Genomic DNA, 15,765 nt, shown 5'->3' with positions numbered 1-15,765 from the left:
ACAATACGATAAAGACTTTAAAATGAAATATCAGTATCTGCCTGAAATGAACATTTCTGCCCATATGTCAGGTGGATAAGACGACACGAGTGTGTCTGCAGGGTGGAGGTTTTTTTTTTCCAAGTGTCAGTCATTCGCAGTCATTGTTCAGTGTTATTATGCATGGAGAGGCCAAATCACATTTCTTTAACATTATGAATTTAATTGTCCATCTTGAGAACTGTCACTTCAGTCTCTTCTACTCAAAGAGAAACAGGCACCAGAGAAAAAAAAAAACTTTTCTGCAGTGGTTTTCTTTTGTTGCCTGCCGAATCTTTACATTTTGTTAAATATTGTATTTTATGTCTGTGTTGGTGGACAGTAATGTTGAAAGCAGGCAGAATAATATATTAATTCACAACAAGAGAGAAAAACTATGTTCATATATCAGCAATTAGCCAAAATGAGTCGGAAACAGGTGTTATAATTTCAATTTTAAATTGGAAATAGATCAGAATGAGCTTTTAATTTCATTAATTAAACTGAAAAGGCAGAATCTGTGATTCACCCAGTTTTTTTAATCATTCCACCCTGGCCTACAGCGTGACAGAGCAGCGTACCTCACTTCATACAATATAACTAACTTTTTAAAGATCAATTTTAAAATGTGAATGACGCTTGTCAGGGCATAAAACCAATGATCTGTTGATCTTTTGAAATCAAACCTTTATAGTTTTCGAAAAAGCGTTTAAATTGAAACAACATTAAAAGGTGGATTTGGATAATCGTGGCACCTGTAGTTGAAAAATATCAGATATCTGAAAAATCTAATATCATGCATCCCTAGAAAATGATTTTTTGCAGCTCTAATCTGTAGAATGTTTCATTAGTTACATAAGTATTTTCAAACAAAGCACATATGCAAAAATTACATTAAAAGTATATCCAAGCAGCTTAATATGCAATCCACGCATGGAGTTTTTCTAATAATGTACCTTTATGAAAGAATATTCTGTGAATGTTGACGACACAACAGCAAAAACAACATACGATTGTGCTTTATTTAATTTGTGAGAATTCAAATAGCTATTTCACACAAATTTCCTTTTTAAATACACAAATATATCAGTGGTCATGGTCATGTATTCAGTTTCTTTTTCCCTGTTCTGTTTAAATTAAATTAAATAGAATAAGACTAATATCACAGTATTGAAACACAGACAAGATCTATTTCTGGGTATCAGCTCGTCGAGTTGTAAAAACTTTTTATCTTTGAGAAGAGCTGAAAGCACCAACATATGAAGTCATTGTCGCACCGTTTGTGTTAGACCAAAGGTGCTTGTGTAGAAGATCTTATTCCAAGGCACTTTCCTTCTTCTTAAATTACTGTCAAATAAAACCTACTAGTTTCTACAAGAACTGGATATGCATTAAGGCTCACAATATACCTAAATACAAATGCAGTGCTCACAGATACATGCTTTCCCTCATTAAACAAGGTAGAAAAGTGCAATGTCAAGCGCTAGGGAATATATAAAAATATAGATATGTTTTTGAACAAGTAACTGATGCTGGGTCTAGCATTTGTTCTTGTTTGCTCCAAGTATTTTGGTAAGCTAATCATGGGTAAATAAACAGCAGTTACAGCTGGATAAAGACCGGTTTTAAGTAGTGTTCATTTTCCTGTCTGTCTTTCTCTAAATAGCACGACTCCAGCAGGAACACAAGACTCCTTCGGGTGGGACGCATGCGCCATTTTGAAAAGCTAAGTGTGTGGCAGTGGAGAGTCTATGGCTCAGGGGGAGGCTCCTCCAGGCTCTTCAGCAGGTCCGTGTACGCGGTCGAGTTTATGAAGCGGGGGTACGAGTCTCTCTGCATCAGCGTGTAGATCTGCTGCTGAGCCTCCTCGAACGTGTGCGAGGTCGGCTCCAGCATGTTGCGGTTTATCACGTCCCGGACATGAGAATCCAGACTGACCTGGAGAGGATGAACAGAAAAAATGAATGATCTACATGGAAGTATATGATTTAAGAACATCATGTAGAGCTAAAATGATCAGTTGATTAATCGATTAGTTGAGTGACAGAAAATTAAAGGGTAGAGTCATGATTTTAGAGTTAATGATAAGTTTTGCACTTTCTCAGAAAAAAAAAAATAATTATAATAATGTGATTTTTGCCACCTAACAAGCATGTTCCCTTGTGTCTAGAGAAGAAGATTTGTAGGTTTCAGGGATCTCTGAAACACCACAGTGCTTCATTTAATGGTATGTTTCAACACATTTTACCTTAATCAAAATTTTGCAGCTCCTGTGATTTGGATTTTGCACTGGCCATATTGTGATTTTGTGAATATTGCAATCGGCCCTTGGTTATGCACACAGTGAATTTTCGCCCTCCTCCCTCTTGCATCAGTCCCTGTTAGCTAGCATGGATAGCAGCAACTCGCTCGGCTGTTTTTCCATGTAAAGATCATGCGAGGCAGAGGATTTATCTCCTCCAGAGCCCCAAAGTACGGAGCTCCAGAGGAGCCATCGAGAGAAAAAGATATACGAATATATCAAGGCCACATTTGACCACATTGAAGGCTCAAAATGTTTCTCTTTCATCAGCAAAAAAATCAGTGTCAGTCGTATTACAAATAAAAATGTTTAGTTGTTGAGAGGATTTGTTACCATTATCATCTACTGTATGATAGCACAACATTTTGGGAAATATGCCTTGATGTTTGTGAAGCTACAGCTGGTAGTGCACTGTTAGCTTAGCATTAGCATTAAGACTGGAAACAGAGTGAAACAGCTCACCTGACTCTTTACAAAGTTCAAGAATAAGTTTACCTACTGGTACCTCTAAAGCTCACTTATTACCACAATTTGTCTTGTTTGTATTGTAAAAATGCTAGGTTAAGCTAATTGCCTCCAGGTTTAAGCATCATACTTGGAAATGAGAGTGACATAAATTCATTAATATTTTTGGGGTAGCTTTACTTTTTTCTGATGTTGTATGGACAAAAGAAATCAACACAAAGTAATTAATCAAGACAAAAATTTACAGATGGATTGATCATGAAAATAACCATTAGATGCAGGCCTAAATTATTATTTTGATGATCTATCCATTTTTATTATTCTGTGAGATGTCTGACAGTACTGGAAAATGCCCCCCACGATTTCCTACAGCCTGAGATAATGTCTCTAAATTGGATTATTTTGTCTGACCAACAGTCCAAAACCCAAAGAAAAGCAGCAAGATCTCACATTTGAGAACCAGAAAATGTTTGGCATTTTTTTCCTTCATGAATGACTGAAACAGTCACTTAATTATAATTATTTGCTGATGAATTTTCTGTCAATAGATTCTCATATTTTTCAGCACCATGGTCATTGTCACAGCCGTCACTGCTCACCTCTTTAGGGGACAGGATTGAGATGAAGTCCTCGTAAATTTGACGGACTTTCTCCTCCACCACAGTCTTGTTGGTCTCCTTTTTTAACTCCTCGCAGGCGAGCCAGAACATCATGTTCTCCTCGCTGAACTCCGTCCGCAGGAACTGCCTGAAGCAGCTGCGACCCGCTGCACTTTTCATCACCTTTTCAAATGACGTCGGCCAGGAGCGAGCGTCTTCCAGAGTGGGCTTCAGACTGGAAGATAAAGGAAGAGTGGATTGTTGTGATTTAATTCTCTCGGTAATGACACACACACACACACACACACACACACACACACACACACAAATTAAAGATGGTCTTTGAAGGGTCACAGTGTTAAGATGTTACCTCTCTTCACAGTTTGTGGTTCCCTCGGTCCTGCGCTCAAATGTGGACCTTTGTATTGTCTCATCCTCACTCCTAACAGTCAAACTGGAAGAAAAAAACACGCACAAAATGAGACTGGTTGTTCTTTGATAAACAGATTATAAATAGATCGTCATCCATTTCAAAACTGAACATTTCAAATAACTCTAGAGTCCTTTAATGTCAGACGTTCTTACTAAAAATAATGTAGCAAACACGATCCTCTCGTCCGTGAGTAGATGCACGGTGATCCGGCCACTGCACTCTTCGTAACAAGGGTTTCAAAAGGGTTCTTCTCGAAAGACTGAGGTTCTACCCAAAACCATTTGCTTCTGAAGAACCCTTTTTTTGAAGACAGGACTAGTCCAGGGTTCTTTGTAAGACTAAGGGTTCCATTAAGAACCCTTTTTCTCTCTTTCATCAAGGGTTCTTTGTACCATAATCTAAAACCATTCTCTGCAGAACCCCCTAGATAAACCCCTTGGAACAAAAAGGGGTGTTGATGGAACCCCCTTGATGGGTTCTAGATAAAACCCTTGAAATATAAAAACGTTCTCAATAGAACCCTATGAGTTTGTTCTAGATAAAACCCTTGGAGCAAAAACATTCTTAGTAGAACCCCCTTAATGGGTTCTAGATAAAACTCTTGGAATATCAAAGCAGTTCTTGGTAGAACCCCCAAGGTAGTTTTTTGTTAGCACCCTTCGAAAGTGGGAGGGTTCTGGATAGAACCTCCAAGGACGGTTCTGGGTGGAACCATTATACCATAGAGGGGTTGTCTGTAGAACTTCTCATAGAGGGTTCTGGGTGAAGCCTTTCACAGATGGTTGTAGGTATAACCCTTTATGTTGAGTTCTAGGTAGAACACTCTGAAAGGGTCCAAAGCCTACTGGGAACCAAAAAAGGGTGGGGACAAGCCAAAGAACCCTTTATGGTTCTAGTTAGCACCTTTACTTCTGAGAGTGTGGCTGTATTCAGTAGAATCAGTTTATTCAGCAGAAAGAAAACCGTTCCTACATGAAACTGCTCCTGAGTAAACGGGTCATGATTTCTGTCGAGTTTTTTGAACTTTGAGCCTCACAAACAAAGTGAGATCTAGTTCTGTTATGTTCTAGAGAAGGCTGAGAACTGGAACTCACACCAGAACTGTCTACAAGAAGAAACTACAGGTTGGGGTAAAAATATGTTTTTGATTTTGTGGTGAACTGTCCCTTAAAGAGGAAGAAATCAGTTTAGCCCAAACCATGAAATCAGCCCCAGAAACAGTGATTTTGTTACATAACTTTGCATATTGTTGATATGATATAACAGTGTGTGTTATATCACACTGGAGGCGCTGCATGTTGTTTGTTCCACGTTTGAAATAACAGAACACCGTCAGTAGATTCAGAATGATCTACCGGGAACATTGAGAACGTTGGCGTAAATAGTAAAGTGTGTCAACTGTCCACATCCTCCTGTGGGGATCTCCTGAGCGTAATTAAAATGTCCCCAACACCTGATGTAGCAGCTGGCTGTGGACTAATTGGCTCAGGTGAGAGTCCGCTGTGAGGCGTCCCATCTGGGAATGTGGCTGTTGTAGCTGTGCAACAATTAGATGAAATTGATATAGTTGTAGAGACAAAACGCATTACTCATCCCCAGTGGACTGAATTAACATGGCCGTGTTCTGCACACAACAGGTCGGCCGTTCTCAGAGGAAGCGCCAAGTAAACGTTTGATGAGTCCAAAACAGATTAAAGCTCCCGAGGCCTCCAGCCAGTGAGATCCAGTGTGGGTCACGGGACCGCGGTGTTTCTGTTTTTCTGGGATGATGGCGTGGGCTGTGGTGTTGTTGAATGAGTGGGAGGATGGAGGCAGAAAGGAAGTAGTATCCACCACTGAGCTGCTTTCACCAAATGAGGCCAAGGCGGACATCTTCATATTACAAAATTATGTAGTTTGCTTCTGTGTCATTACATTTAACAAATAATGCCTGGTTTTCCACTGACCCAAACTTGTGTATCATAAAAAAAAATGTTTTTCTGCACTCTGTGATAAAACTCACATGTGATAAAAATATCCACCCACCAACATAAACTCATTTTGCACCGTCTTATTTAGTGCCAACATTTTCCAAACTGTGAATGAAAGGCTCACACTTTAACAAGTACGCTGCTTCGACGAGCTACAATATGCGTAGACTTATGTGGACCAGGGCTGCAAACAGGGTTGCAGTGGTGTGAGATTTTCATGGCACCATATCCGTCTCATAAAGTATCACAACGACCCTTAAAGGAATGAAAACAGAAAGATTTTCTTGATTGAACAAATGCTTTACATTAATTTCACAAGATATTATGCGCTAAATTTTTTCGGAACACTAATAATATGGTAGACTTAAATATTTATTATAGCAGAATTCAATACCAAAGCAAATGTACATTGTTTGATTCATTATTGGTTAACCTTCATATTATTTTCTCAACGAACTGATGTATTAATGTTCATATTGATTAATCACGTAAAACAGTGTTAACGTTCACACTGCATTTTTTTTAACAGGAAATTCAGTTTCTAGTTGTTTTTAACTCTCTCTGAACTTTAAAGACGAGTGATTATGATTAAGTGAGCTTGCAGATTGCAAACACCTCATCTCACTCTCTCCTTCCACGCCTGTAGGAGAACCTACAGCGGCTGTAAAACTCACGCAAAGGAGAGCCAGTGTTTGGTTTGTCTGTTCTGGGCTACTGTGGAAACATGACAGTACAACATGGCAGCCTCCATGGAGGATCACCCTCACAACGATTCTTATTTTTTAATTTTTATACCTACTTATGAATATTATCTTCCATGTGACATATTCTGCCAATAAATCTCTGTAAATCTTATACACTGAACCTTTAAACGCCTTTGTTTTTTCAGTCAGACGATACTTGCATTTGCTTTTTGCACCCGCACGCGTTTTTGATTTCATGCAACATGTGATTGGCCTACTACTGCAGCAGCTATAACCAAGACAGTCTGAGGTGTGGTGCATGAGGATCTGACAGAACTGGCAGAATAAAGGCAGAAAATGTGGACAGATTATTTCTGTAATACTTTCATTCACATGATGGGTACAGAATATGGCTGCACAATATGAGAAATCAAAAGAAATCATATTGCAATTATTTTGACAAATATTGCATTTGTTTTATGATTCACGATTACTGGGAATTATCATTTTTGCAGCACAGTTTTCATCTTCGCTGGAACAGAGAGAACATAGTCTGTAATATTGTATAAAATTGATTATCTATAGTGAATAGTTTAGAGAATATCCAACATGAAACTGAGGGCGTGATGGAGAGAAAAAGGCAGTTACAAATCTGCCTGTTACTTTCAGCACCACGGACAGCAGCATGGATTTCTCACAGCTACTCATATTTCAGAGCCGTGGTCAGGGCCATAGATTCTGTCTCAAACTTCAGTCAGATAAAGGACCAATGAGTCCAGCAGGCTAGACTAAGATCACCTGCTGTTTATAATGTTGTGACACATTTTGCTTTTGGAAATATTGCGATTTCAACAATATTTTGATTAACTGTTCACTCCTAGCGCATATGATGCATGGATGGCAGCAAATCAGCAGCCCAAACCATCAATTCAACCTAGAATGTGTCCATTAGATGAGATAATATTTAGCAGGCTTCACAGAATACAGTAAAAGAGCTCTTAGACCACATATCTCCTATATGTGGTCCGCAGCCCTGCTGTGTGGGAAGCAGTGGAGTGTTATTACCAGGAGCAGCTACAGCAGCAGCACCAGCAGAAGCAGCAGGCGTTTGAGGCGTTGGTGGGGGTGTTTCCCATTCTGTGGCGCGCTTGGAGGACACTGGCAGCTGCTTCCTGATGAACCTGCATCTGTCTCTTACGCATCTCCACCCGCTCTGAGCCCATGGACTGCGAGGAGAGACAGAAGACCACAGTGAGAGATGTCTTGGGTGGAGGAGGGTGGATTTACTGGAAGATTATTACCGCATCACACACACAAACACGACAAGATCCAAGAAATCACAGGGGATTAGAGATCTGACAGGAGGCGTGGAGATCCACCAAGGCCCGAGAGAGGAGGATGAATGAAACCTGATCGATGCAACCTATAGATGATGGTGATCATCGCCACATTTTAAGCAACAAGCATCCGAGATCTTGAGGAATGCACGACCACTCCACCGTCATGACGCGTGGGGTCAACTTCTGTGCAATGCAACCTCAGTAATCGACAATTTTAACCAAGAAACGAGGAGCTTTACTTCATATATCCAATGATTCATATCCTACCGGACTGTTGGATCATGCTGAATGTAGGAGAAAAAGAAAAACAAATTGTGATGAGCAACAGCCGCCCTCCTCCTCCTCCTCCTCTCCTCCTGTCTGTCTGTCTGTCTATGAAGGATGAGCAGTAATGATAGCGACAAGGCGTTACTGTTGGACCGCAGCAATCGCATCCATCAGTCGCATTCACGGGAGGATACACACACACACACACACACACACACACACACACACACACACACACACACACACACACACACACACGCACGATGATGATGATGGTCGATTCAAGACAAGCACCCTGAAGCAAGCAGCATGCAGCCATTTATAGAAACATAATGAAATTATTTGATCAGATGATAATTTGCAGTCAGAGAGGATTCTGTCTTCCTCTTTCAGGGTAAAAAAAAAAAAGCAGCAGATCTGCACATGTTTTTCACGTATTTAATCATTTTACTGCAGATCACAATATGCACCAATTGAAGATGTTGGAATATCCACATAAAGATGCTCCAGCAGCCTCACTGGATGCTCACATTCATCCGCCTTTCCCCCCCTCAAAAAAAAAAAAGACGCACAAACAGGAGGGTTTATACGCTGATTTCTAAACAGGCCTTCGCTGTCCAAAAGTCCAAATATAAACGTGTACTCACTGTGTCACCATGAATGCCAGAATACAGGTGATTTTTGGCTCGATCACATCCGTCTGCCTCGACTTGACACAAACCAGTTGGTCTCCTCTGCGCGCATGCGTCTCCTGCAAGTGTGAAAAGATTTTTCTGCGCCCGAGCATCCGCGGCCAGAACACAATGTGCGCGGTCTGTTACAGCGATGGCTCCTTCAGCACACACTGAGGCTGCCAGACGAGTGCATATTACAGATGATATTTAGATTTTATCATTATTTATTCCTAATATTGTTTTCTGATCTGTTAATCTCTATTTGGAGATAAAATCCTGCTGTGTTATTGACGAAATTTCATATTTTGGGGTCGTTTTCTAGTAAATTATGATAAAATTTCCTCTTTTTTGCTGCCACACTTGAGAGATCAGTCATACAGTTGCATAAGAAATATAGGAATTCATGTAAATTCATGATTCCTGACTTTGTAGATGCATTCCTTTTAAACTGGATGCCATATTTAGATGGAATGGAGGTTCTGAATAATTCAATCAAACATCTGGAAAACCCCATTTCACGCATCTGCAACTTCACCTCTCCTGGTTCGTCCAGGAAGGCCATTACCGTATATGTCCACCAGAGGTCAGTAGTGATCCATTGAAACAACTTGCTGGGACCCCAAAGGATGAAGAAAACAAGTGCAGAGAAGTAAAATCTGATCTGGAAACAGAGATTCTTCAACCTGATTTACAAAACAAAACTCTGCATGGTCTCTGACTGACCTTCACGTAGAGGTGGGCCATACCAAGAGAACTTAAAAATTGAAAAGGTACCACAGAATTAGGTTTTGATCTCTCCCATATCGATACAGATATTTTATATTTTTCATCATTAAAAACAGCTCATGTGCTCTCAGAGAGAAATATGTCATAAAGCTGAGTTCTCCTGCAAAATCTGTTGTTCTTCCTGCATTCAGTAATGTCACAGTGATATTAGTGGTGTGAAGGAAGAGAGTTCATGTCCAGGATGTGATCTAACATGTGATGGATCCATTTTATTTTTTTTATCGATCCTATTGATGTTAGTATAGATATTCAAAACAAGACCTCTTATCAGTAGTAATGATACTTTGATTGATCAGCTCACCCCGACCCTCAGGTCTCTCTGTGTGTGGAGGTGAGGTCGTGTGGAGCAGCTTGGTCACATGTCCCATCAGTAAACTCCAACCCTCTTGGAAAATTCTAATTAGCCGCCAAAGGTTTTGGATTGTTTTGGATTCATTCATAATTTAGCCATTCTGTTTCTGTTATGTTTCTTGTCAGGTTTATCTGCCTTCACACTCTAAATCAGGGACACTCAACTTGCATTAATGGCAAAATGAATGGCGGACAGGGGTCACTTAATAAACAATAACATTATTTATCAGATAAAATGAATAAACATTAGAAAGCCCCTCACTCGCCTCTCCTTGAAGGTCTTTATTTTCACATTTACTGACTTAACTTAAATCAGATATTTGTCTTCATTAAATATCAGCTGCATTTTAGTTCTAAATGCTTTGGTAACATTTGAAACATTTGAGTTTGTGCAACATCAAACATCTGGAACGTCTTCTGTCATGCAATCACTAACATGTTGAAATTATTCATAAAGCTAAACCATGAAAAGCATGAGGACAATATTTAAGCTCTTTTAGTGTGAAATACTTCTGCAGGCTCAAAAACCATCACACAAAGATCAGCCTCTGTTATTACCAGCTTCATCCATTAATTTATTTTCATTGTGAATCAGAAAATGATCAGAGGGCCCCCTCAGCCCCTGACAGGGGCCTCTAAATGCAGCTGTGGGGGAAATTAACTGAGAATATATTCTCATATTCTGTGCTTAATTTAACCCAAATCTTACCGAGGGGGGTACCCACAGACCCCAGAGGTATACTTTCTGTCTTATCTCACTGGTGCTTTATACTATCATTCCACTTTTTTTAATAATTGCTTTTTAAAAATACCAATGTATTGGGATCCTACGGGATCCCAGTCAAAACCATAAATTCCACCAACAGGGGGACTTGAAACACCTCATACAATTATGGTTTCTAAAACGTTTTTATTTATTTATTTTTTACTTTTTGTACATGTCACTAAATAAAAATAAATAAATAAAAACATATGCTAAAATGGCATCAGATTGCTTAATTCATGAGTGTTTCAGGGCCTCACCACTACCTGGGACTATATGATCCTACCGCGCATCGTGGCAGTGATTCAGGAAGACAGTTGCAAACGTGCAAACAAATGGCTCAGCGTGGCGTACAGTGCGTTGAAGAATAAAGCAAAGCTGCTCCAGTGGTGCTGAAAAAAGAAATGAGAGGATACTGAAAGACCAGTCCTGCTTTTTAATTTTATACCCTGAGAACATTTCAGAGCCTGTACTTTTTAACCTTTACTTGAGTAAAGAAGTTAAATCAGTACGTCTATTTTTAGTCTTTTTTAATGCAAGTATCAGTGCTTCTACTTGAGTACAGGATGTGTGTACTTTTGTCGCCCCACATATCCCACTTTCAAGCTGGAGATATTCTTGCTGTTCAACCATGCATTTGCGTTAACGTATGCGTAGTGTTAATTTCTGAGGATGTGCACAACCATCGCTCCAAATGGTGTGTGCGCGAACACGTAGTTAAAGGCAAGTATATTTCCAGCCTTAAGACCCACGTCAAACAAAGGCTTAAAGCAAACCAGAACTGTGATAACAACTTGATATGTTGCACACTATATTTTGCATTCTTTACTTGTGTACTACATATTTGTATTTGTACACTTGTAATGTCTCTGTTTTTGCCACCTGTCTCAGGACTGCGAAAGTAAATTACCATTTTTGGTAAAATCCACCATATTTACGTCTTATATTTTTTTTTACCGATGTTCGTTAACTAAGGAAGTAAAGTAGATTACATTTTGGTATATAGGATCTCCTTCCACTACTGAAATGCTGTTTGTGTGATTTCTGCGTCCTTCTCAGTTCATTAAAACGGCCAAATAATCCCCAAATCCCTTCTACGAGTAGAGTAAATTGAACTTTGTCACCAGTTAAAAAGGGTTCAATTTATTTTTGATATTGTTTTTTTTTTTTGTAGTTACAGACAGCAGCTATCTTTTTATGAATACGCTGGGTAATCTGACCAAAACAGAACTCCTATATCTCCCTGCAGAACAGCCACATAGACCGTATCTCCCAAACACACACAGGGGAGGAAAACTAATCAAATTGAATAAGTTTCCTTTTTTTTTCCTGCTCCCAGAGTTCACTGCACGGCACACGTTGTGGAATGAGATTATCCACTGCGGCTGAAGTTGCAAATACGACATTGGAAATATGCTAAATGGTGATTGCAGCAGAGGAGGAATATCCATCGCCTTCCACTCTGTATGTGTGAACCATAAAACAAATTCAATACAGGGACGAGTCTCACTCTCTGAGCCCTGTAATAAATCATACATCTTGTAGCCGCAGAAATCTTTGAGAGGAATTGCCTCTTAAATGGAGCTGCTCTCTGGTGAGATAACTGTTAATGTGATGTATCGCTGGAACATACAAGCACACGTGTGAATCTTTTAATCTCTGCACCTATAAACTGTCTGCAAATCTACACTCTTACAAATAAGGGTTCCAAAAAGGGTTCCTCCTGAAGGGCTGAGGTTCTACCCTTGTTTGAACAAAGGGTTCGTCAAGTGTTCTTTGTAAGACTCAGTGTTGCATTAAGAACGCTTGAAAAACTCTTTCATCAATGGTTCTTTGTACCATAAAAGGAGCTCTGGGTAGAACCCCTCTGGATGGGTTCTAGATAAAACCTGTTAAATATAAGAAGATTCTCTGTGGAACCTCCTGAGTACATTTTAGATAAAACCCTTGGAATATTAAAGGGCTCTGTGTAGAACACCCTGAGTGTGTTCTAGATAAAACCTGTGGAATATAAAAGGGTTCTCAGCAGAATCTCCCCAAGGCTGTTCTTAAAAAAACCCTTGGAATACAAAAATGTCCTTAGCAGAACACCCTGAGTGTGTTGTAAAAAAAAAAAAAAAGGCTTGGAATGTAAAAGGGTTCCCTGTAGAACCCACTAAGGGTGTTCTGGACAAAACCCTTGGAATATAAAAAGCTTCTTGGTAGAAATCCCTGGGTGGGTTCTAGATAAAACCCTTGGAATATAAAAGGGTTCCTAGGAGAACCCCTTTAGTGTGCTCTAAATAAAACCCTTGGAATACAAAAAGGTTCTCTGTAGAATCTCCTCAGGGTGTTCTGGATAAAAATTGGAACACAAAGGGGTTCTAGGTAGAACTCCTTAGTGTGTTCTAGATAAAACATTTGGAACATAAAAAAGTTCTCAGTGGCACCCCGTGGGTGGGTTCCAGATAAAACCCTTGAAATATAAAAATGTTCTCTGTGGAACTCCCTCGGTGTGTTCTAGATAAAGCCCTTAGAACGTGGAATGGTTCTGGATAAAACCCTAGAGAGGGATCTGGGTGGAACCATTATTACATAGAAGGGTTCTCTGTAGAACCTCTTATAGGTGGTTCTCAGTAAAACCTTTCCCAAATGGTATTAAGTATAACCCTTTATGTTGGATGTTACATAGAACTTTTTCAAAGGGTTCCAAAAAAGCATTTTCTTGTAAAGACAACCCAAAGAGCCTTTTTTATATTTCCAGTTAGCACTTTTATTTGTAAGAGTGTTCCTCTACTGTCCGTGTATTACTACTAAGCTCGATACGTTATCAGTTTGAGAACGTGCGTTCTTGTATGAAATGGATCCATCACACGTTCAGTCAGTCGTCCACACAGCTGTGTGCTGCAGGAACATTCACTCTGGTTATTATGTGTCTCATTCTCTCAGTCTGGAGTTCGATTCATTCCAGCGAGTAAAAATCTTTTAATGAGTCGAGGCTCGAAATTCATCGGTTTTCACCCATTTTTTTTGTTCTCTGTAATTTAAAATCGAGTCACCCACTGTGAGCCTCCCTGCAGAGTTTATCTCAGAGCCGCAGAGGTTCCCACTGTAATGACTCCTCTTCATTTTTTATCCAGTTGATTAAATGCCCCTCTCACACTGCTGCTCCGTCAACTCGGCCTCGCCGGACTGTTGCATATCTGAGCGAGGCGGGGAGGCAGGGAGGGCCTGCAGGCTGCACGAAGGTGAGGACACCCGGCTCTGTCCTCGAGTGAATCACATCCACTGCTGACACATTTGATTTAAAGATTTTTTCCAAACCAACTGTATCAGTCTGACTCAGCAGAAGCAGGTCATTAAATGAAGGACAAAAAGTCAGTTTGACCAATACTCTATTTTAAAATCATTTATTTAGTATTTATAAGCAGCACATAAACAACTAGTGCATGGTATAAAACATTAAAACACAAAATAATATAAAGATAATGATACTTTTAAATATTTGCAATTGTTTTTTTGCTTTTATCGAGATAGAGACGGCTATTTTCCGATTAGAAACAATTTTGCCGCCATTGATGAATTGCAGTGTAAAAGCTCTAACACTGAAGGAAATTGGTTTGCCATTATTTCAACCAGCCGAAAAACAACCGCATGTGCTGTTATTTGTCTGCAGGAAAAGAGAAACAGAGAGGACAGACCTCTGACTGCATTCAGCTCAACAGAAGGGCCCCATCATTCAACTTAATTCACTTTCATTTTGATAAAATGAAGAGTTCTGAAGTGTCATAATTTGTTTCCCCCCCCCAGGCCCCCCTGTGGATGTCTAAAGTTTTGGTTACAGCTGTCATTTTCCAAGAGCTGTTTGTTTGCGTCATGTTGTGGAAAGCAATCCGCTGTGACAGGCACTCAGAGTGAACGTCAGCCATATGATTCTCTGCAGCAGGGAGGTGGAACCACGATGATGAATATTACCTTTCTAGGATTTGCAGTAGAGCATTAAACTTTTATTCTTCATTCAGAACCTGAATTAAAAATGTATGTTTTTTGACTTCATCCTGTACAATGTATTCTCCTGCATGCATGGTGAATAATGCTGCTGCCAAGCGCCTGTGTGCGAACTTGTAATGTATTTGTAAATGCACAATGTGTGTTTTTGTAGAATAACGAGATACGTTGACGAGCAAACATTACACTGTTCTTTGCTTGTCATTCCGGTGCCTCCTAGGATTTTCTGCCAGATTTTCTGAACCTGGCAGTAGGAATTTTCTCTCATTCAGCCACAGCAGCATCAGTGAGGTTGACAGCTGATGCTGGGCAATAAGGCCTGACTGACAGTCGGTTCATCCCAGCGGTGTTGGATGATGCTGATATCGGTGGTCAGTCCAGTTAAGTTGTTCTGCACCAGACTGGGAAAATCATTTGGATTTGGGCTTAGTTAGAAACTCACTACGGTCTAAAACAGTAGTTCCCAACCTGGAGACAATAAAAATGAGGAAAGTAAATAATTTTTTTGTTTTGTTAATGTTTATTTTTTCTGACTTGTCAAACTGGTTGCTTTTACTTTTTTTTTTTTTTTTTTATCTCTGCAGACCTCTAAAAGTCCTTCCAGTGAACAGCATACAACTCCATCGATCGATTTTTCTGAGCATTTTGAAGTATCGCATGAGAAAAAGTTTGAGAAAAACTTCCTCCTCAAAAAAATTCTGCTCACTTCACGTGACTGATCAGCTGTTTCTGCTCCAAAAGAAGAAGAAGAACAACTTGCACCATCCACCACAGCCTGCCTCTGAGGTTGCTCTTTATAATACATCCCTTTCTGGCAGACAGCTCTCTAGGCTCTCTGGCAGAAAGTCAAGAAGCCTAAACTTTGGCCACTGGTTTTGTTTCTTCTTCATCTTCATCTTTCAGATTCTGCCTCCTGGAGGTTTATTGGTGTTTGGCAAACAACTGGTTTATTTTGCGGTTTGTCTCGTTCTTCTCTTCTGTTAATTAAAGTTTGTGTAAAGCAATAATAAATGTTCTGAGTTTCTCCCACCACAGAGGAATGTGTTATTAACCACCAAGCCCAGTTTGAATGATTAAAAAAATTGCTACAACCTGGAAACGACCTGAAACATGGACTCTCCATCTAG

The 15,765-nt window shown here is 39.8% G+C and overlaps 1 protein-coding gene across 1 annotated transcript; it reads right to left on the bottom strand.

The window, feature by feature from the left end:
- Positions 1–1,022: 1,022 nt before the first annotated feature.
- Positions 1,023–8,877, bottom strand: LOC146307678 (regulator of G-protein signaling 20-like). Its single transcript, XM_084747071.1, has 5 exons — positions 8,725–8,877; positions 7,536–7,696; positions 3,755–3,838; positions 3,385–3,619; positions 1,023–1,956 (listed from the first exon to the last, which is right to left on the bottom strand). Exons 2-5 carry the CDS (start codon positions 7,691–7,693, stop codon positions 1,768–1,770), a joined length of 666 nt encoding a protein of 221 aa, XP_084603197.1. The 5' UTR covers positions 7,694–7,696; positions 8,725–8,877; the 3' UTR covers positions 1,023–1,767.
- Between the last annotated feature and the right edge of the window lie 6,888 nt (positions 8,878–15,765).

This window comes from Lutjanus erythropterus, chromosome 21 (genome assembly GCF_056507025.1).
Source record: "Lutjanus erythropterus isolate fLutEry1 chromosome 21, fLutEry1.hap2, whole genome shotgun sequence".
Classification (NCBI taxonomy): Eukaryota; Metazoa; Chordata; class Actinopteri; order Lutjaniformes; family Lutjanidae; genus Lutjanus; species Lutjanus erythropterus.
Note: the sequence above shows the minus strand (reverse complement) of the source record. Positions and strands in the feature narration are given on the sequence as shown.

Coding starts and splice junctions, on each gene's coding strand:
- LOC146307678 (XM_084747071.1), bottom strand. CDS start 7,693: ATGGGCTCAGAGCGGGTGGAGATGCGTAAGAGACAGATGCAGGTTCAT. Junction 3,620..3,754: donor ACCACAAACTGTGAAGAGAG/GTAACATCTTAA, acceptor TTTATCTTCCAG/TCTGAAGCCCACTCTGGAAG. Junction 1,957..3,384: donor CAATCCTGTCCCCTAAAGAG/GTGAGCAGTGAC, acceptor CATCCTCTCCAG/GTCAGTCTGGATTCTCATGT.